Source organism: Erinaceus europaeus, chromosome 4 (genome assembly GCF_950295315.1).
Source record: "Erinaceus europaeus chromosome 4, mEriEur2.1, whole genome shotgun sequence".
In the NCBI taxonomy this organism is placed as follows: domain Eukaryota; kingdom Metazoa; phylum Chordata; class Mammalia; order Eulipotyphla; family Erinaceidae; genus Erinaceus; species Erinaceus europaeus.
In genome coordinates this window covers 100166613-100189079 of record NC_080165.1, presented here as the reverse complement: position 1 = coordinate 100189079, position 22467 = coordinate 100166613, and the positions used below count along the sequence as shown (strand labels likewise).

The 22467-nt window shown below is 49.4% G+C and overlaps 1 protein-coding gene across 4 annotated transcripts; it reads left to right on the top strand.

Annotated features, from left to right (window-relative positions):
- The first annotated feature begins 85 nt into the window (after positions 1-85).
- On the top strand, positions 86-18944 carry ENO2 (enolase 2). Of its 4 annotated transcripts, none has more exons than XM_016194288.2 (12): positions 86-182; positions 1075-1174; positions 1766-1861; positions 1949-2007; positions 2291-2360; positions 4050-4183; positions 4290-4512; positions 10629-10826; positions 16051-16252; positions 16840-16948; positions 17140-17198; positions 18070-18944. In XM_016194288.2, the coding sequence occupies exons 2-12, from the start codon at positions 1090-1092 to the stop codon at positions 18137-18139; spliced, it is 1305 nt and encodes a 434-aa protein (XP_016049774.1). In that variant the 5' UTR covers positions 86-182; positions 1075-1089; the 3' UTR covers positions 18140-18944. The 4 variants fall into 4 exon arrangements, with proteins under 4 accessions (XP_016049774.1, XP_060046125.1, XP_007537113.1 ...); XM_007537051.3 differs by lacking the exon at positions 86-182 and adding an exon at positions 653-792; XM_060190142.1 differs by lacking the exon at positions 1766-1861.
- Positions 18945-22467: the final 3523 nt, after the last annotated feature.

The window sequence follows — 22467 nt, the reverse complement described above, 5'->3', positions numbered from 1 at the left end:
CGCGCTCCTGCGCGCTCCGCCGCGGCTCCTGACTCATCGGGGGCTCCGGGTCACATGCGCCCGCCCGGCCCTATCGGCGCCGCCCCCCGCCCGCCCGCCGCCAGTCGCCCGTGAGCCGCAGCCTCCACCGCTGCCACTCCCGCTCGGTCCCCGCAGCAGCCGGCAGAGCCTGCAGCCCCGAGGTGAACTCTGCCGGACCCCGCGCCTCAGCCCTGCGCCCCTGATCTATCACCTGCGCGCTGCTGGCTCCGTAACCGTCCATCCCCTGCTTCCCTCCCACCGCCAGCACCCCCCCCCCCGCTTCTGCTTGCCGCCCCCTCCTCCCGTATGCGCTGTCCTCCCCGCACCTGTCCCCCTCCCCCCCCAGCTCTGCGCTGCTGTGTGCAAGGTCTTCCGGGGCTAGGCATCTCATCCCCGCGCTTTGCCTTGTCTCAGCATCGCGGAATGAGAGGGCATCTTGCCTCGCCCCTCCCCAGCACCCCCAGACTTCCTAGACTCCCCCCGGCGCCCACATGCCCCCCACGTCGCCCTCCCTAAGGGCAGACTCGGGGAGGGCTGGTCCAGCCGGGAACACTCACCCTGGACCCCTCACCCCTGTGTCTCCCGCGAGGAGGGAAGCTTACTAGGGTATGGGGTGGGGGGAGTGGGGGCTGGGACGCGGAATTGGTTGGGGTGGGTGGACGCTTCGGAGGAGCTGCCCGGACAGCCCATCCTCTTCTTGGATCCAAGGGGACACCAATCTGACAGCCATTCCTCTCTTGGGTTTCCAAGGGGAACCCCAGCAGCTGGCTGGTAAGCTGCGGGCGAGGGAGGGGACCACTGCGCCCCCCCTCCTGCGGCACATCCCACCCCACCCCCCACTGCAGTGACCTCCCCTTCCTCACTGCAGTGACCTTCGGGAGGGAGGGGGCGGCCCAGCGGCTGCAGCCAGCTCCTCCCCACCCCCTACCTACTGCAGTAACCTCCCTTTCCTCCTCCCCAGCCTCTGACCCCGCCCACTCACGGCGTGCCCTGCCTCCCTAAACCTCTTATCTCCACCACCCCCCCACATTCTTTCTCATCCTTTCACTCCAGGAGATCCCTGCCGTCATGTCGATAGAGAAGATCTGCGCCCGGGAGATCTTGGACTCCCGCGGGAACCCCACGGTGGAGGTGGATCTGTACACGGCCAAGGGTGCGCGACCTCGCGGCCTCCCCCGCTCTGCCTGAGCGCAGGGTTGGGGAGGGTTGAGGAGGTCCCAGGGGGAGGGAGGGGAGTTGGACCAGGTCTATACTCCAGGGGCTGTAGGCGGGGGTCTTGTCCAGGGGAGCAGGATGGGCAGGGATAGACTCACACGCGGGGACGTGTGTCCGCCCGTGCGTGTGCGTGTGCATGACCTACACAGCTGTGTTCTGGGGGTGCCCGCCTGTGCCTGTGGGGCCCTCAGTTGGGTGGGTGAGATCTAAGTGCTTATGCATCTTCATGTGAGAGAGAGGAGAGATGGTGAAAGCAAGAAAGAGGGAGCGCGCGCATTCTTGTCTCTACTAGCTGTACTGGGCAAGAGGGTGCAACCAGAACTGGTGGAATAGCTCACCTGGACAGTGCGCTACTTTGTCATGCTTGACCCGGGTTCTAGCCTGGCTCCCCTTCACATAGGAGGAAATTTTTGTGCTTTGGTCTTTACTCTCTGCCTCTATCTTAAAAAGAAAAAGAAGTGCAGCCCCTAGTCTCTAGAGAGTCCTCGTGCACTCTGGCTCTCTCTCCAAGTTCTGGTTCCTCCTGCAGGTCTGTTCAGGGCTGCAGTGCCCAGTGGCGCGTCCACTGGCATCTATGAGGCCTTAGAGCTGAGAGATGGGGACAAGCAGCGTTATTTAGGCAAAGGTGAGGCCCTCTCTCTTCTTCAGGCCCTCTGTCCCCGGCTCTGCTCCAACCATCTTCCCTCACCCATCTGGTCTCTGCCTCTCCCAGGCGTACTGAAGGCTGTGGACCACATCAACAGCACCATTGCACCAGCTCTTGTCAGCTCGGTGAGGCCCAACTTCTGAGGCCCAGCTCCTTGTGGTGATGGTGGTAGGGTGGTGGTGGGGTGGGGAGGGTGGCAGTCCTGAGTTTGGGGAGAAGGAAAAGGAGTGAGGAAGCCCCCCCCAAGTCTTGGGAGTCCAAGGGGTTACCAAGAGGCTACCAAGGGGAGAGGAAGGAGAAACCCTCATTGGCCTGGTGGGGGTTCAGATCCTTGCCCCAGAGAGGCCTCTGGTGAAGAGCAGGGTTTAGCCTCCACTTGGGCCAGGCTGACAGAGGCTCTTCCCATAGGGTCTGTCTGTGGTGGAGCAGGAGAAACTGGACAAACTGATGCTGGAGCTGGATGGCACTGAGAACAAATGTAAGGGGGGTAGGGAGAGAGGGGAGGTCTGGAGGCCCAGGAGCTGACAGATGGGGCCGGTGGCTCTGTGGGGAGTCCTTTAGGGAGAACTGGCAGAGGTCCAACCTTCCCATCCTCCTCTCAGAAGAGAGAGGGAGTGACTTCACACAGAGGAAGAACTTGGCAGTGTAAAGAGGGGAGAGCTGGCACAAGACTGCCAAGGATCTCAGCTAGTACTCAGGCTAGGACTGGGGATGCAGTTCCCTATAGAGGACATGCTTTTAAATATACATAAGGTGGGGATGGCATAGTGGTGCTGCAAAAGACTTTCATGCTTAGGTCTTCAAAGTCTCAGGTTCAGTCCCCCGTACTACCGTAAGCCAGAGCTGGCATATATATATATATATATATATATATATATATATATATATATATATATATATATATCTCTGAGGCTTCAGAATCCCAGGTTCAAGCCCCACACCACTATAAACTAGAGCTGAGTAGTGCTTTGGTATCTGTCTCTCTCTATCTCATTAAAACTATATATAGATGTTTTTTCTCATGCTTGAGGTCGTGAGGTCCCAGTTCCAGTGCTCTAGTGCCTCTCTCTGGTATTTTCTTTTTTCTTTTTCTTTTCTTTTTTTGCCTCCAGGGTTACTGCTGGGGCTCGGTGCCTGCACTATGAAGCCACTGCTCCTGGAGGCCATTTTTTCCCATTTTGTTGCCCTTGTTGTCACTATTGTTATTATTTCCATTGATATTGTTGTTGGATAGGACAGAGAGAAATCAAGAGAGGAGGGGATACAGAAAGGGGGAGAGAAAGATAGACACCTGCAGACCTGCTTCACCACTTGTGAAGTGACCCCCCCCCTCCCCCGCAGGTGGGGAGCCAGGGGCTCGAACTGGGATCTTTATTCTGGTCCTTGTGCCTGGCACCATGTGCATTTAACCTGCCCCGATGTGCTACCACCCAACCCTCTTTCTTTTTTCTTTCTTTCTTTTTTCCCTCCAGGGTTATTGCTGGGGCTTGGTGCCTGCACTACAAATCCACTGTTCCTGGTGGCCATCTTTTTTTTTTTTTTTCCATTGTTGTTGCTTGCTGTTATTGTTATAGGTTAGGACAGAGACATTGAGAGAGGAGGGGAAGACAGAGGGAGAGAGAAAGATAGGTACCTGCAGACCTGCTTGAAGCAACCTTCCTGCAGGTGGGGAGCCAGGGGGGCCTTGAAGTGAGATCCTTGTGCTGGTCCTTACACTACAGACTATATGTGCTTAACTCTGTATCTCTGTCTCAATAAAAATTAGAGAGAGAACCAGAGGATCATCATTACATGCAGTGTCAGGGATCAGACTCTGGTCTTCATATTCTAGATTCCAAAGCCTTATCTACTGTGCCACCTGCCAGGCCATTAGAGCACAGGCTTTGCATGTGTGAGGCTCTGGGCTCAATCCTGGCACTAAATATACAAATAGACAGACAGACAGATGGATCTAAGCTAGAAAGCAAAAGGTCTAACTCTCTGTGGGTCCCCATGGCTTCCTTTCCTCTGCTCTGCTCATCTCAGGTGAGAATGGGAGAGAAGAAGCTAGAGGGGAGGGAAGGGTCTCTGTTAGAGGCTCTTTTAGGGAGGGAGAAGAGGTGGGGCTGAGGGCTGATGGGGAAAGGAGCCATTTGTACTGAGTAGCCTCCCTCTGGACACTTCCCAGCCAAGTTTGGGGCCAATGCCATCCTGGGGGTGTCCCTGGCCGTGTGCAAGGCAGGTGCGGCCCAACTGGAGCTGCCGCTGTACCGCCACATCGCGCAGCTGGCCGGGAACTCGGACCTCATTCTGCCAGTGCCGGTGAGCAGACCTGCAGCCACACTGGGTGGGTGGTGCCCCTCCCCCCAGACCTTATGGGGCACTGTGAGCAAGGGAGGAAGTGCTATGTGGCCTGGCTGTCTCCTAGGCCTTCAATGTGATCAACGGAGGCTCCCATGCTGGCAACAAGCTGGCCATGCAGGAGTTCATGATCCTCCCTGTGGGCGCTGAGAGCTTTCGTGATGCCATGCGACTGGGGGCCGAGGTCTACCACACGCTCAAAGGGGTCATTAAGGACAAGTACGGCAAGGATGCCACCAATGTGGGTGATGAAGGTGGTTTTGCCCCCAACATCCTGGAGAACAGCGAAGGTGAGACCAGTAAGCCCCTCTTCCCGCCCCCAGCTCTGGGTCTTCCCCTATCTGGAGACACAGAGAAGTGCCAGGTATCTCACCCTCATCCTGAGGATGTACTTGGGACAGTTTCACAGCACCTGCAGTTGGAGAGAACAAGCCTCCCATGCAGCCTGTGAGTGCCTTTCACTTCTCACCTCTACCCCCCAGAATGGTGGGAGGCAGCCTGGTGACCTGTGGGGTGTGTCCCTGTCAAGCCCTCTAAAATTCTGGAGACTTCTCAGTCTGGTGAGCTGTACCAAACTCCAGGGTATCCTCCTCATCAGTCCCTTCCTGTGACCTGAGAGCTGGCTTGGTGGGCAGAGTGCATCTCCTTGTGTGCGTGAGCCCTGGGTTTGATTCTCTGCACTGTACAGTATGGTCTTTCTCACTGTCATAACAATAAATAAAATTTGGGCAGGGGAGATAGCATAATGGTTATATAAATGACCTAGGCCTGAGGTTTGAGATTCAGTTCATGTAACCACCATCAGCCAGAGCTGAACAGTGCTCTGGTTAAAAAATAAAATAAAGGGAGTTGGGTGGTAGCGCAGCAGGTTAAGCACACATGGCACAAAGCACCAGGACCGGCAGTTCGAGCCCCTGGCTCCCCACCTGCAGAGGAGTCGCTTCACAAGCGATGAAGCAGGTCTGCAGGTGTCTATTTTTCTCTCCCCCTCCTCTCTGTCTTCCCCACCTCTCTCAATTTCTTTCTGTCCTTTCCAACAACATCAATAACAACAATAACTACAACAATAAAACAAGGGAAACAAAAGGGAATAAATAAATATCAAAAAACAAGGGCAACAAAAGGGAAAATAAATATTTAAAAAATTAAATAAAAATTAAAATATAAATAAAATTAAAAGTATTTCTGTTAAACAACAAAACAGAAACAAACAAAAGTAAAAATAAAGGTCCAGGAAAACATTATAGTTATGTGAAAACACATTTTTTAGAAGAACATTTTTTAAAAAAATGTTTTAATTATTCATTTATTAGATAGAGAAAAGAAAGAAACTGAAATGAAAGAGGAAGAGAGAGGGGCCAGGCGGTGGCACACCTGGTTAAGCACACACACATTACAGTGCACAAGGTCCCAGGTTGAAGCCCCTGGTCCCCACCTGCAAGGGGAAATCTTCATGAGTGGTGAAGTAGAGTTGCAGGTGTCTGTCTCTCTCCCTCTCTGTCTTCTCTCCTCTCAATTTCTGTCTCTATCCAATAATAAATAAATAAATAATTTTTAAAAAGAGGGTAGTCCGGGAGATGGTACAGTGATAAAGCTTGGACTCTCTAACATGAGGACCTGAGTTTGATCCCTGGCAGCACATGTGCCAGATTGATGTCTGGTTCTTTCTCTCTCCTCCTGTCTTTCTCATGAATAAATAAAACCTTAAAAAAAAAAAAAAGGAAGAGAGAGAAAAACACTAGCAGCACTGCTTTACAAAAACATTCCTGAAGCTTACTCCCCTGTAGGTGGGGACTGGGGGCTTGAACTTGGGTCCTTGAACAACGTAACATGTCCTCTACCAGATGTGCCACCTCTCAGACCCATAAAATCCTTTCATACTTGTAGCTCTGAAATTCCAGGTTCAATCCTTGGCACTACCATAAGCCAACAAAGCCAACTAGTTCTCTGATTCAAAAGTAATTATTAATAAAGAAATAAATTAAAATTTAAAAAAGTAATTATTTGGGGACCCAGTGAAACAGCTCACTTGGATGATGCGCCACTTTGCCATGTGCACATCCCAGGCTTGAACTCAGCCTGTACCTTGTTGAAGGAAGCTTTGGTGCTGAGGTATCTCTTTCTCTCTTCCTCTTTGTCTGTGTCTCTACCTGGAAGAGCTATCTCTGAGCAGTAAAGCCTTGATGGTGGTGATGAGGATGATGATAATGAGTTTTAACAGTTAATAACATTTTAAAAATATAAAAAAGTAAATAAAAATCTTCAAATTGACTCCATTCCCACCCCAACCTCTTGGACCTCCCTGATTATTATTATTATTATTATTATTATTATTATTATTATTCCTGCCTGGGAGAAACTGTATAGTGAATAGAAATTATATAGGTAGTCCCTGAGAGTTAAGGTCCTGGGGTCAATGTGCTTAGACTTGAACCCAGACTAGAAGAGTTCTGGGCTGGTGATCTTTTCCTGCATAACTTCTCTGGGCTTCATCTTTCCTATCGGTAAAGCTGGAATAACAACAGTGTTGCATGTATGAAGCTCTGTATTTGATCCTCTGTATTTGATCCTCAGCACCACATAAAAAAATTAATTTGGGGAGTCAGGCAGTAGTGCAGTTGGTTAAGCGCACGTGGCACAAAGCGCAAGGACCAGCATAAGGATCCGGGTTTGAGCCCTGGGCTCCCCACCTGCAGGGGTGTCACTTCACAGGTGGTGAAGCAGGTCTGCAGGTGTCTGCCTTTCTCTCCCCCTCTCTTGTCTTCCCCTCCTCTCTCCATTTCTCTCCGTCCTATCTAACAACGACAACATCAATAACTACAACAACAATAAAAAACAAGGGCAGGGAGTCGGGCGGTAGCACAGCGGGTTAAGTGCAGGTGGCGCAAAGTGCAAGGACTGGTATAAGGATCCGGGTTTGAGCCCCAGGCTCCCCACCTGCAGGGGAGTCACTTCACAGGCAGTGAAGCAGGTCTGCAGGTGTCTATCTTTCTCTCCCTGGCTCTGTCTTCCCCACTTCTCTTCATTTCTCTCTGTCCTATCTAACAAAGATGACACCAACAATAAAAAACAAGGGCAACAAGAGGGACAATAAATAAATGTAAAAAAATTAAATTGGAATGGGGAAGATAGCATAATGGCTACGCAAACTGTAATGACTGAGGCTCTAAAATCCCAGGTTCAGTCCTCTGGACTACTATAAGCCAGAGCTAAGCAGGAAGTTCTATCTCTTTCTTCTTCTCTCTTGCTTAGGTGAATCTTTTTTTTTTTTTTTTTTTTTTCTGAATTAAGGAACAGGGAGTTGGGTGGTAGTACAGTGGGTTAAGCGCCTGTGGCTCAAAATGCAAGGACCTGTGTGAGGATCCTAGCTTGAACCCCGAGCTCCCCACCACAGGCGGTGAAGCAAGTCTTCAGGTGTCTATCTTTCTCTCCCCCTCTCTGTCTTCCCCTCCTCTCTTCATTTCTCTCTGTCCTATCTAACAATTACTAACAACGATGACAATCAACAACAATAAAAAAAAGGGCAACAAAAGGGAAAAATAAATAAAAGTCTAATAAAAAAAAAGAAAGAAGAGGGAGTCAGGTGGTAGTGCAGTGAGTTAAGCGCACGTGGTACAAAGCCTAAAGACCAGCTGAAAGATCTTGGTTTGAGCCCCAGGCTCCCCATCTACAGGGGAGTCACTTCACAGGCAGTGAAGCAGGTCTGCAGGTGTCTATCTTTCTCTCCACCTCTGACTTCGCCTCCTCTCTCCATTTCTCTCTGTCCTATCCAACAACAACAATAATTACATAATAATAATAATAAAAAACAGGGCAACAAAAGGAAATAAATATTTTTTAAAAAATTAAAAAAAAAAGAAAGAAGAAAATAAGGAACAATGACAGGGAAATGACAAGTAGAACATTATCAGAACTGTTATATCTGAAGTTCCCAGTTCAATCCTTGTCACCACAAGTATTGAAATCCTGCTTTGGGTGGTCTTTCCTTCTCCCTGCCTCATGTGAAATTCTTTTTCTTTTTTTTTAAATTTTTTAAATATTTATTTATTCCCTTTTTGTTACCCTAGTTGTTTTATTGTTGTAGTTATTATTGTTGTTGTTACTGATGTTGTTGTTGGATAGGACAGAGAGAAATGGAGAGAGGAAGGGAAGACAGAGGGGGAGAGAAAGGTAGACACCTGCAGACCTACTTTACCACCTGTGAAGCAACCCCCTTGCAGGTGGGGAGCCAGAGGCTAGTACCGGATCCTTATGCTGGTCCTTGCGCTTTGCGCCATGTGCGCTTAACCCACTGTGCTACCTCCTGACTCCTGTGAAACTCTTTTTCTTGGGCTAGGGAGACAGCATAATGGTTCTTCAAAAGACTTTCATGCCTCAGACTCTGAAGTTCCAGGTTCAATCCCCAGTGCCACCACAAGTTAAAACTGCTCAGGTCTCTCTGTGTCTTCTTTCTATATTTCTCATTAAAATAAAAAAAAATTTGTCTCCAGGGTTATTGCTGGGGCTCAGTGCCTACACCATGAATCCACTGCTCCTGGAGACCACTTTTCCCCCCTTTGTTGCCCTTGTTGTTGTAGCCCTGTTGTGGTTATTATTATTGTTGTTGATGTTGTTCGTTGTTGGATAGGACAGAGAGAAATGGAGAGAGGAGGGGAAGACAAAGAGGGGGAGAGAAAGATAGACACCTGCAGACCTGCTTCACAGCCTGTGAAGCGACGCCCCTGCAAGGAGAGAGCCGGGGGCTCGAACCCGAACCCGGATCCCTACACCGGTCCTTGCGCTTTGCGCCACATGCGCTTAACCCTCTGTGCTACTGCCCGACCACCCAAAATAAAATGTTTTTAAAAGATAGTATCCCTTCTTTAAAAAGAAGAAATTCGGCTCCCCACCTGCAAGGGAGTTGCTTCACAAGCAGTGAAGCAGGTCTGCAGGTGTCTATCTTTCTCTCCCCCTCTCTGTCTTCCCCTCCTCTCTCCATTTCTCTCTGTCCTATCCAACAATAATGACATCAATAACAACAATAACTACAACAACAATAAAATAACAAGGGCAACAAAATTGAATAAATAAATATTTTAAAAAATTTTAAAAAAATAAAAAGAAGAAATTGTCTTTCTCATATGCAATAACTAAAATGAATCTTTTTTAAAAAAAATTAAGTGGTGGCCCAGGAGGTGGGCGCAGTGATGAAGCTTTGGACTCTCAAGCATGAGGTCCTGAGTTTGATGCCCCGGCAGCACATGTGCCAGAGTGATGTCTGGTTCTTTCTCCTCCTGTCTTTCTCATAAATAAAATCTTTAAAAAGAAAAAAAAAACTTACCTATAAAAAAATTAAGGGGGGAGTCGGGCTGTAGCGCAGCGGGTTAAGCGCAGGTGGCGCAAAGCACAAGGAACGGCATAAGGATCCCGGTTCGAACCCCGGCTCCCCACCTGCAGGGGAGTCGCTTCACAGTCGGTGAAGCAGGTCTGCAGGTGTCTATCTTTCTCTCCTCCTCTCTGTCTTCCCCTCCTCTCTCCATTTCTCTCTGTCCTATCCAACAACGACAACAACAATAATAACTACAACAATAAAACAAGGGCAACAAAAGGGAATAAATAAATAAAATAAATTTTAAAAAATTAAAGGAAGGGAGTCGGGCAGTAGCGTAGCGTAGCGGGTTAAGTGCACATGGAGCAAAGCGCAAGGACCGGTGTGAGGATCCCGGTTCAATCCTCCGGTTCCCCACCTGCAGGGAAGTTGTTTCACAGGCTGTGAAGCAGGTCTGCAGTTGTCTTATCTTTCTCTCTGTCTCCCCCTCCTCTCTCCATTTCTCACTGTCCTATCCAACAACAATGACAGCAATGACAACAACAATAATAATAACAACAACAATGACAATAAAACAACAAGGGCAACAAAAGGAAAAAAATAGCCTCAGGAGCAGTGGATTTGTCGTGTAGGCACAGAGCCCCAGTAATAACCCTGGAGGAAAAAAAAATAGTAACAGCAACAACAACAATGGTGGTGGTGGGGGAAGATGGCCACCAGGAGCACTGGATTTGTAGTGCAGGCACCAAGCCCCAGTGATAACCCTGGAGGCAAAAAAAAAAAAAAAGTTGTTGTTGTTATTTTAACCTGAGCACAGCTCAGCTCTGTCTTATGGTGGTCACGCTGGGGATTGAACCTGGGATCTCGGCCTCAGGCATGAAAGTGTTAATACACAACTGCTATACTACCTCCCCAGCCTTCTCCAAAAGAAAATCTGTAAGATATTTCCATTTCTCTGGCTTTCTAGATGCTGATCATTCTTCCCAGACCTGGGGGTACTTCAACAGCGGCCTTAGCTACCCTCCCCAACAGCAGTCCACCTCTGCAATTCCTTCGGTCCACTGTGCCGTTGACCATTTTATTGTATTCCATCTCCAGCCCTGGAACTGGTGAAGGAGGCCATCGACAAAGCTGGCTACACAGAAAAGATTGTCATTGGCATGGATGTGGCAGCCTCAGAGTTTTATCGAGATGGCAAATACGACTTGGACTTCAAATCTCCTGCTGATCCTTCCCGGTATATCACTGGAGACCAGCTGGGGGCGCTCTACCAGGACTTTGTCAGGAACTATCCTGGTGAGAGGGGTGTTGGGAGAGTGGGTGGGTTTAGGGCAGGCAGGAGTATGTTGGGAACCACTCTGGACCTTGTGGAGTGCTAGCACTCACTGGCTTAGGTACCAGGTGGAGGCATCCCAAGAAGCATCTGAGATGCAGGGCTGGGAGCTGAGCTCCTGCAGAGAGCGGGTGCGTAGAATGAACGTGCACCTGTGCATGTTGTTTCATCTGCTTTGGATCCGATGAAAATCCTGGGCACTGAGGTTACTGGGGCCATGGGGGTAGGAGGCTTTGGAAGGAACCAGGAATCATGGTGAGTGACTTGGTCTGGGAGAGAACTGGCAACTTCCAGTATCTACATATCTATCTATCTATCTATCTATCTATCTATCTATCTACATTATTATTATTATTTTGCCTCCAGGGTTATTGCTGAGGCTCAGTGCCGACACTATGAATCCACTGCTCTTAGAGTCCTTTTTTTTTTTATCCCATTTTATTTGATAAGACAGAGAGAAATTGAGAGGAAAGGAGGAGACAGAGGGGGAGAGAGAGACACCTGGTGACCTGCTTCACTGCTTGTGAAGTGACTCCCTGAAGGTGAGGAGCAGGGCGTGAGCCCCGATCCTTGTGCGGGTCCTTATGCTTTGTACTATGTGCACCTAACCGAGTGTGCCACTGCCCAGCCCTTTATAAATCTTTTTTTTAAAAAAAAATTTTTATTATTTATTCCCTATTGTTGCCCTTGCTGTTTTATTGTTGTAGTTATTGTTGTAGTCACCACTGATGTCACTGTTGTTGGATAGGACAGAGAGAAATGGAGAGAGGAGGGGAAGACAGAGAGGGGGAGAGAAAGACAGACACCTGCAGACCTGCTTCACCGCTTGTGATGCGACTCCCCTGCAGGTGGGGAGCTGGGAGCTTGAACCGGGATCCTTACACCGGTCCTTGTGCTTTGCGCCACCTGCGCTTAACCTGCTGCGCTACAGCTCGACTCCCAAATCTTTTTTTTTTTTAAAGATTTTATTTATTCATGAGAAAGATAGGAGAGAGAGAGAAACAGCCAGACATCACTCTGGTACATGTGGAGCCAGGGATTGAACTCAGGATCTCATGCTTGAGAGTCCACTGTGCCATCTTCTGGACCACTATAAATCTTTTTAATGAAAAATTTATTAGTGGGACTTGTTGCCTACATGATGAATCTATTACTCCCAGTAGCCATTTTTTCCCTCTTTTACTTGATAGACTAGAGAAAAACTGAGAGGGACAAAGGGAGTTAGAGAAAGAGAGAGAGATGGAAAATTAGAGAGAGAGAGATCTGAAGCTCTGTCTCACCACTTGGGAAGCTTCTCCCCTACAGGTGGGGAATAGGGGCTTAAACCTGTGCCCTAGAACATGGTAACATGTGTTCTCTACATGGTGTGCCACCATCCAATCCCCACTATTTTATTTTATTTGTTATTTATTTTTATTTGTGGGCTGTGGAGATAGCATGATTGTTATATAAAAAGAATTTCATTCCTTCCAACAACGACGACAACAACAATAATAACTACAACAATAAAACAACAAGGGCAACAAAAGGGAATAAATAAATAAAATAAAATATATATATATAAAAAAAAAAAAGAATTTCATTCTTGAAGCACCAAAGGTTCCAGGTTGGATCCCCAGCACCATCATAGACCAGGACTGAATAGTGCTCTAAAAATGAAAGACAGAAAGACAGAAAGAGAGAAAGAAAGGGATGATGGGGGGGGGGGCATTTTTATGGAGTTAACATGGGGGGAGAGAGAGGAGAGAGCCAGAACATCACTTTGGCACATGTGATGCTGGGGGTTGATCTTGGTACCTCATGCTTGAGAGTCCAATGCCTTATCCACCACCATGTCCCCTCCCAGGCTACCCTTCCTGTATTTTTGATTGACAAGTTATGGATGCTGAATAGAGCTGGAGGTGATTTGTGCATAGAACAGACTTGAGGAGGAACTACCCTGAATTACCTTCTCTAAGTCTGCCTTTGGCTAAAGACTAAGAGAGGGAGAGACTAAACGAAAATAATAACCAAAAAACAGCGTCAGAGATACAGCCCAGGTGTGAGTCCCTAAACCATGTGGATGTACCATGGGGGAAACTCTAGTATTGTATGTGTGTGCGTGTGTGTGTGGGTGGGGGGGGGAATGGGTTGATGACCTTGGAATGGTAAAATCATACTTGAAGCTCAGACTGTAAGAAAGAGAGAAAGAAAGAAACACACACAGAGAGGTAGGGGAGATAGCATAATGGTTATGCGAAAAGACTTTCACGCCCCAAGGCCCCTGGCTCAATCCCTGGCTCCACCATAAACCAGCAGTCAGGTGGTGTGTGCACATTTAAGCACAAACATTACAGGGTGCAAGTCCCTGGTCCCTAACTGCAGGAGGGGAGCTTCACAAGTGTTGAAGCTATGCTGTAGGTATTGCTCGCTCGACCCCCCACCCCCATCTCTTTCCCTTTCTTCATTTCTGTTTCCCTTTCTTTCTTTCTTTCTTTCTTTTTTTTTTTTTTTAGAATTTATTTATTCATGAGAGACATAGGAGGAGAGAGAACCAGACTTCGCTCTGGTACATGTGCTGTGGGGGATTGAACTTGGGACCTCATGGTTCACCTCCCAGACTACTTCATTTCTGTTTCTAAACAATTTAAAAGGGAGTCAGGCAGTAGCACAGTGAATTAAGCGTACGTGGCACGAAGCACAAGTACTGGCAGAAGGATCCCGGTTCGAGCCCTGCTCCCCACCTGCAGGAGAGTCGCTTCACAGGTGGTGAAGCAGGTCTGCAGGTGTCTATCTTTCTCTCCCCCCTCTGTCTTCCCCTCCTCTCTCCATTTCTCTCTGTCCTATCCAACAACGACATCAATAACAATAATAATAACCACAACAGTGATAAAACAACAAGGGCAACAAAAGGGAAAAAAAAAGTAGCCTCCAGGAGCAGTGGCTATTCATGGTACAGGCACAGAGCCCCAGCAATAACCATGGAGGCAAAAAAAAAAAAAAGTATTTAAAAAATTTTAAAAGAGAAACAATCTGAAGAAGAAAAAAATTAAGCAAAAGTTGAGTAAATCTGGATGGAGAGGAGATAGTTTCCATCATTCTGAGACAGAGCAAGAGAAAACGGACAATAGTAAAATGAAAGATTTCAATAATTAATGAGAAAGGATTTCTGGTAGTAGAAATAGAAAGGTGCTCCTTGTGTTTGAAAAAGTATGAAAGAATCAAGCTAAGAATAAAACAAAAAAGGTTAGGGGAGGGGAGGGCTGTGGAGCGACCATAATGGTTCTGCAAAAGACTTCCATACCTGAGGATCCAAAATCCCAAATTCAATCCAAGCACCACTATAAACCAGAGTTGAGGAGCGCTCTAGCCTCCCCCTGCTTCCCCCCCCCCATATTTCATATATATTGGGTAGGGGAGACAGTGAAATGGTTATATGTAAAGAGATTCTGATGCTTAAGGGTCCAAAGTCTTAGGGTCAATCCTCAGAACCACCATAAACCACAGCTAAGCAGTGTTCTGGTACAAGGAAAGGGAGACTGAGAGGGAGGGAGAAAGAGGAGAAGGGGAGGAAGAGGAGGAGGAGATGACTTGGAATGAATAGGGGGAGGGGCCGGATGGTGGTACACCTGGTTGAGCGCACATCTTACAATGTGCAAGGACCTGGGTTCAAGTGCCCGGCCCCTATCTACAGTGGGGAAGCTTTGCAAGTGGTGAAGCAGGGCTGCTTTGTCTTTCTCTCCTCTATCACCCCCTTCCCTCTCAATTTCTGACTATCTCTATCCAATGAATAAATAAAGATAATAATAATAGGTGGGGGCCAGGTGGGGAACACCTGGTTAAGCCCACACATTAGAGTGCACAAGGATCAGGTTCAAGCCCCTGGTCCCCGCCTGCGGGGGGGAAAGCAGGTGAGTGGTGAAACAGGGCTGCAGGTATATCTCTACCTTTCTCCCTCTCTATCTTCCCCTCCCCTCTCAATTTCTCTGTCTCTATCCAATAATAAATAAAAAATTTTTCCCCTCCAGGGTTATTGCTGGGCTCGGTGCCTGCACCATGAATCCACTGCTCCTGGAGGCCATTTTTTTCCCTTTTTGTTGCCCTTGTTGTAGCCTCGTTGCAGTTATTATTATTGCCATTGTTGATGTTCGTTGTTGGATAGGACAGAGAGAAATGGAGAGAGGAGGGGAAGACAGAGGGGGGAGAGAAAGACACCTGCAGACCTGCTTCACCACCTGTGAAGCGACTCCCCTGCAGGTGGGGAACCAGGGGCTCGAACTGGGATCCTTAAGCCGGTCCCTGCGCTTTGCGCCACATACGCTTAACCCACTGCGCCACCGCCTGACCCCCTATAAAAATATTTTTAAAAGATAATAATAATAATAAAGAATGAATGGGGTGGGGGTGCTGGGTGGTGGCACATCCTGTTGAGCATACATGTCACCATGCACAAGGACCTAGGTCCAAACTCCCTATCCCCACCTTCAGGGAGGAGGGGAAGTTTTATGAATTCTTTTATTATTTTAATTAACTAATTAATTAATTAATTGATGTGTATTTATTTTTTTTGCTCTTGTTTTATTGTTGTTATAGTTATTATTGTTGTTGTTATTGATGATGTTGACATTGGATAGGACAGAGAGAAATGGGGAGAGGAGGGGAAGACAGATGGGGAGAGAAAGATAGACACCTGCAGACCTGCTTCACCGCTTGTGAAGCGGACCGCCCTTGTAGGTGGGGAGCCGGAGACTCAAACCAGGATCCTTACTCTAGTCCTTGCGCTTTGCACCACCTGCACTTAACCCACTGCACTACCACCCATCTCCCTTTAATTAATTTTTTTAGCCAGTGCATTGCTTGATTCTGGCTTATGGTAGTACGAGGGATTGAACCTAGGATCTAGGATCAGCCTCAGGCTTGAGAGTCTGTTTGTATTACCATTATGCTATATCCCCTGCCAAAGCTTCATAAGTTGTGAAGCAGTGCTTCAGGTGCCATCTCTCTCCTTTCTCCTTCCCTCTTGATTTCTCTCTATATATCCAGAATTAATTAAAAAAAGGATGGACCAGGCAGGTTTATGGGGGGTGGTGGGGGAGCAGGTTCAGTGAGCCAGGGCATCTACCTAGTCCTGGGAATCCAAGAGGTGTCTCTCCCACCTACAGTAGAGACCCTAAAAGGGTCACCGGCACCCTGATGCTCTCCCTGCAGTGGTCTCCATTGAGGATCCCTTTGACCAGGATGACTGGGTGGCCTGGTCCAAGTTCACAGCCAATGTGGGGATCCAGATCGTAGGTGATGACCTGACAGTGACCAACCCAAAGAGGATCGAGCGGGCAGTGGAGGAAAAAGCCTGCAATTGTCTGCTGCTCAAGGTCAACCAGATTGGCTCGGTCACTGAAGCCATCCAAGCGTGAGTGCCTCCAGGACCCCTCCTCCTCCTCCTCCTCTCTCACCTCTCTCTCCTCCTTTCTTCCTCATTCTCCTCCCCTCCTTTCTAGCCTGATCCCCTCTTGTGGATGCAGAATGTGGGTGTCCTGTGTGGTTCCCAGTTCTATTCCCACTAGTCCCAGACTCCCTGCACCACTCCCAGACCACTTCCAGATGTTTCTTATTTTATTATTATTATTTTTTTTTACCAGAATATTGCTCAGGTCTGGTTTATGGTGGGGCTGGAGATTGAACCTGGGATCTTTGGTGTCTCAAGCATGGAAGGGTTTTTTTTGTTTGCAGAACCATTATTCTGTCTCCCCAGTTCCATTTTTATGATTTATTCATTTATTGGTAAGTGAAGAGGAGAGAGACAGAGAAAAATAACCAGAGCATCATTCAGGCTTACTGTGGCACATATAATGCCAGGGATGGAACTCCAGACCTCATGCTTGAGAGTTCAAGGCTTTGTCTGCTGTGCCACCTCCTGGGCCTCCCAGATATTTCTTGCTACTGGGCAGACAGGGTCCAGATGAGGGTTGGGAGTTCAGCACTTGTGCATGGGTGCAGGTGCAAGCTGGCCCAGGAGAATGGCTGGGGAGTCATGGTGAGTCACCGCTCCGGAGAGACAGAGGACACATTCATCGCAGACCTGGTGGTGGGGCTGTGCACAGGCCAAGTAAGTGTGTGTGTGTGTGTGTGTGTGTGTGTGTGTGTGTAGGGGGTGTAGGGGTGGGGGTGGAGGTGGGTTTCAAGCCTCCAGAGGGTCCTTCCTTCCAGGTGTCTGGGGATATGGGACTGTCAGGGATGTTTTAAGTGTCTTTTTTTCAGGGGGCAGAGTGAGTGGCCTTGTCTTTTTGGATGTTTCAGATCAAGACTGGTGCCCCCTGCCGTTCGGAGCGTTTGGCTAAGTACAACCAGCTCATGAGGTGAGGGGGGCTGGGGGCTGGGAGCCAGGGTTAGGAGGGCTGCAACCCCATACCCCCAGTGCCCAAGAGGATAGCACGTGTCTAGGAAATGTTTTGCTGTATTTTTAAAAATATTTATTTTGGATAGAGATAGAATTTGAGGAGGAAGAGGGAGGTAGAGAGGGTGAGAGACACTTGCAACACTATTTCACTCCTCATGAAGCTCTCCCTCTGTAGATGGGGACTGGAGCCTTGAACCCAGGACCATGAGCACTGTAATGTGTGCCTTTTACCAGGCATGCTACCACTGGACCCTTATTTTTATCTTATTTCTTTATAATATTTTATTTTTATTTATTTAGGGTAGAGACAGAAATCAAGAGGGAAGGGGAAGATAAGGAGGGAGAGGGAGAGAGATAGGATATGCCTGGTGGTCTGGGAGGTGGTACAGTGGATAAAGCATAGGACTCTCAAGAATGAGGTCCTGAGTTCAATCCCCAGCAGTACATGTACCAGAGTGGTGTCTGGTTCTTTCTCTCTTTCCCCCTATATTTCTCATAAATAAATAAATAAAATCTTTAAAAGAAAAAGGAGGGATACCTGCAGCTTTGTTTCACCACTTGTGAAACTTCTCTCTCCTTGCAAGTGGGGGCTGGGGGCTTGCACTTGGGTCCTTGCATACTGTAAGATGTATTCTCAGCTAGGTGTGCCAGGTCCCAGCCCAAGAAAACATGCGTTTTAGTTAGATAGGTTTACCAGTGACAAAGCCAGGGAATGTCCATCCACCGTGGTATATGGGAGTCTGAGGTGTGTGTGTGTGTGGGGGGTGAAGGCCACAGGGCCTCTGGAAAGAGAAGTGCTGCTCTCATATCTCCTTTCTGGCTCCTCTCAGAATTGAAGAAGAACTGGGTGATGAAGCTCGCTTCGCAGGACACAACTTCCGCAACCCCAGTGTGCTGTGATCCCTCTCTGCCTGGAGACTTGGAATTTCTCTCCTGCCCTCTGACAGCCCAAAAACCTGTTCCCCCATTCTGCTCTGAGATAGCTCCCTGGCTGCCCTGCTTCCCAGCTTCTGCAGCCCCTGCTGTGCCTGCTCTCCCATCTCCCTCTGGCTCTCTCCTTTCTTTCTTTTCTCTCACCTTAGAACCTGGACATGGGACCCAGGACTCTTAAGGGGGTCCTCGGAAGAAGGATCAGCGTCTGTGACAGGAGCGTCAGGGTTGGTGGATGCCATGTGTCTGGTGCTTTGTGCTGGTCCCACATGGCTTCTGTGAGGAGACTGATGCCAGAACTGCGCTGTGTGTGTGTGTGTGGAGGGGGGCATGCTGGTGCCGTGGACCAAGCCTGGGCTAGGACTTTAGTGTGCTGTTTATTTATTTAATTTTTATTATTTATTTTTCACTTATCCTGTTAACTAATCAATTCCTATAACTCTAAGCCTCCCCCACCCCTGCCTAATTTGAGAGGACTTTGTGTGTTTCTCATGTGGCTGTAGGTTCTGAGATGACCAGGGGTGGAGGTACTTGCTGGAATGTTCCCATGTGCACAGCAGCCCTGACCTGAAGCCTGGGTTTGCCCAGCAGTGGGGGCTGTGCACCTAGGAGCTCCTCCCCCTCCAAATCTCTCTGCACCCCTCCCTAGCTTCCCTGTTGTCCCTCCAGCTGCCCCAAAGCTGCCTCACTCCCTGCCTCCCACTATGCCTGGCAGTTGCCCTCTCCCCTGTGGGTTTGACATCAGCACCACCATTAAAATCTGAACCACAGTGCACTGTTGTGTCTGAGCAGTCTTAACTCTGGTCTAGAGGAGGGGAGAGAAGACGGGGAGCACAACGGATTCAGGGACACTGGACAGCAGAGCTGGGGAAGACACAGAAAGGAGACGCAGTAAACTAGCCAGTGAAGATGGTGGCATTCTCTGCCCCAGCCTGGCCAGGCGGTTCCACACTGTCCCCACCACCTCAGCAGCAAACCCAGCCCCAGGACCCAGGAGAATTAATGGTCCTTCACCTATAGAGTAGGGGTCCCCCCCCAAAAAAGGTAATGTGTGTTTAAATTCATGAAAGGATAGTGCTGTGAGGTGGAGCAAGCTTCTCTGCTAGAGCCACCCCGAAACAAACCCAGGGTGGGAGAAAGGTGCATAGAAGTGAGGTAGGAGTGGTTCGGGAGGTGGCGCAGTGGTAAAGCTTTGGACTCTCAAGCATGAGGTCCTGAGTTCGACCCCCGGCAGCACATGTGCCAGCGTGATGTCTGGCTCTTTCTCTCTCCTCCTATCTTTCTCATTAATAAAAAAAAATAAATAAGTGAGGCAGGAAGAATGTGGGGGGGGTCTGCGGCTGCAGAAGGCCTGAGGAAACGCGAGATTGAGAACCGGAAGTGCCCGCAGGCTCCCTGTGTGGGCCACCCCCTCACTCCTCAGACCCCTGCACTGAGGCTCCTGGGACGCCAGCAGGCAGGCACAGTGGGGGAACAATGGCCACTAGAGGGCGTCGAGACTCCGCAGGACACCATGCCCAAGCCCCACAGGGGCTGGCTGGGCGGGAGGACTTTCTAGTTACCCTCTGCGGGCTTCCTACTTCCAGCTCTGGTTCCAGACTCCCTTTGCCATCCGGCCCCCTCTGGAAGTAGAAGACTCCAGGGCTATACAGGCAGGGCCGTTCCTCTGCTCCCCTTCTCCCTGACGTCTCAGCCGTTTTAGGCCAAAGAACTCCTTCCTTCCTGTTCAGGCATCTCATCCCGCAGGGCACAACAGTTCTCTCTGCATCTCCTGGGTCTCCTAGAGTCCATGTGTCTCCGCATAACTCCTGGCCTGCAGTACTCTGGCTCCAGGCTCACATCTAGCCTCTGCCCTTTCCTTCCTTCCGGCTAGGTTGCCTCTAGCCTCTTCCTCCTCGGCAGTCAAGCCTCCTCCCCCCTCAGGTACGGGGGTGGATTGGGTTACAACTAACTCTGCTGGGCCTCCCAGGCCCCTCTCTCCACTTTCCCTTTGTGCCGTTGCCTGGAAACCACTGGGTTGTGGGGGGCTGGGGTGAGGCCCGGTGGGGTGTGTGTGTAGTCTGTGTGTGTGATGCTCTCTGAAGCTGAACTTCCGTGCCTAGTCGACCCTGGTCGTCAGAGAGGGGAGGAACTGGAAGCAGCAGCTCCCCACTTCTCTTCTGATTCTTCACCATCCCCTGCTCCTACATTTTCCTTCCAGACTCAGATTTGTTTCTTCTGAGCCCACCCCTTAGTGGCAAACAACAACAACAAAACTGAAAGAGGTGTTCAGCCTGGGAGAAGAGCTAAGGCAGAGGTAGAAAGGAACTATAATCACCTTGGGGGGGCAGTTGGGAAGGGTTAGAGGGAGGGGGAAAAGGAGCAGGGGCTATCTTAGAACACCGTGGAAGGGAACTTGGGCAATAATGGGAAGAAAGGACCTGGTCTCTGGAAGGTTTTGAGGGATAAGGAAGGTAGGCACTAGGCTGGCAAAATAGCTCACTTTGCCATGCATATGTTTCAGGTTTGAGCCTGGCCCCTACCACATGAAAGGGGCTTTGGGGGGAGGGAGTAAATAGCATAATAGTTATGCAAAGGTTCAGCCCCCCCCCCCATAAGTCAGTTGATCAGTGCTCTGGTAAAAAAAAAAAGGGGGGGGGTAGGTTTTGGTGCTGTGATCTCTTTCATTCTCTGCCTCTACATAAAGAACGGTGGCCTTGGGGTAGCAAAATGTGTCAATGCAACAGGCTAGAGTGATTTGCCTCCTAGACTAAGGAAGCCACTGCTCCCCCAAGCTTTAGAATAATCCATTTACGGCTTTAGGGTACTCCCAGAACTTGGCTGAACCAGGCTCACAGAAATGGGAGAAGAAAATCTAAGCAGCTTGCTGCAGAGTCAACCTTCTCCCTTCCGAGAATGCTAGTGGGATCCTGGCATCCGGGCCCAGCCTTGGCCCCCCGTCTATGCTATGCCAACCCCAATATGGGCAGCTCGCTAGGGCTTCCAATCCAGACTCCAGCTCCAGCTCTTCCTGTTTCCCAGCCTGCCTCCCTCCCATGCTCAGGCCTTCTCGGTTTCTGCTGCCAAAAATCACCCCATGTCTTGGTGTTCTTTGTCCTAGGAGACTTTGAGTGAAGCCGGGGAGAGAGCCCCCGAGGAAGACACTGGTGGTGGACTGGTGGGGGTGCAGACTGCATGGCTGCAAATTGGGGGTGACTGCCAGTGTCATGGGCAGCCTAAGAGCAGTGGAGGGAGAAGGGAGAGCCCGCTGTCAGCGGAGGGGACTATGTTCACACTGGAACGAACGACTGGGACTGGAATGGAGAGCCCAGGGGCTGGGGACTTTGCTCCACCTTCAGTCCCAAGGCTTCCTCCTCCATGATGACTGCAAACAGACCTGAGAAGGAAAATGAAGATACCAGCAAACAAAAGTACCCAAGAATGGTGGCTCACTCCTACAAAGCCACCCCTCCACTGGGAGTCCATTCTGTCCCCTATGGTCTTTTCCATCAGGGACCCCTCCTTCCTTCACTGTGCTACTGAAGGCCTTGTTTATCTTCCATTTCTTTCTAATTCTCTTACCTACTACCTACCCCATCAAATCTCAGTTCTTTTGGAAACCCACTCACAGAATCCAGCCATCCCTATCTCTTTCCCTCCTTTCCCACACAGTACTCCAGTCTTCCCTGGAACATGTATCTGGTCTCACTTCCTTTTTCCTTAGTATTTCCTCCACTACCCCCAGATTCCTTATTATTTATTTATTTATCAGAGAAACATAACATCACTCTGGCAAAAGTGATGATGCTGGGGATCAAACATGGCACCTTATGCTTGAGAGTCCAAAGTTCTAGCCACTGTGCCATCTCTTGGGCTGCCCCCTCCCCATTCTTGTATTCCCTATTCTTTCCCCCAAATCAGTCACCTCCAAACTTCTTTTACCTTCACCTGGAAACCCAACCTCTTATAGGCCTCATATTTTCAATTTCTCTCTTCCTTTATGATTGTAATTTCCATCGTATTCTCTCTTTGCAGTTGCCCTCTCTCCCCCACGCTCATTTTTTCATCGGCCACAGTCGCGTGTCAACCCAAGCTAGTCCCCTCACCGCCTCCAAAGTAGCTCCCCATCTTCTTGCCTAACCCCTTTACCCCAATCCCTGTCACATAACCCCTCACCCCCGCTTCCGCCACAGCCCCCACGCCCCCCAACTACTGCATTCCCCCGACATCTGCCCAAGCAGCCCCCCAAACCTCCCCCCGACCCTGTGGGACGCCAGGCCCCCGGGCACCTCGCGCCGCCCCCGCCGGCTCCCCCTCCC

What these genes read in the sequence shown, in the direction of transcription:
- ENO2 (XM_016194288.2), top strand. Translation starts at nt 1,090, where the DNA reads ATGTCGATAGAGAAGATCTGCGCCCGGGAGATCTTGGACTCCCGCGGG. An exon ending in CATCCTGGAGAACAGCGAAG is followed by an intron (nt 4,513 to 10,628) that starts GTGAGACCAGTA and finishes TTCCATCTCCAG; the next exon opens with CCCTGGAACTGGTGAAGGAG. An exon ending in AAGTACAACCAGCTCATGAG is followed by an intron (nt 17,199 to 18,069) that starts GTGAGGGGGGCT and finishes GGCTCCTCTCAG; the next exon opens with AATTGAAGAAGAACTGGGTG.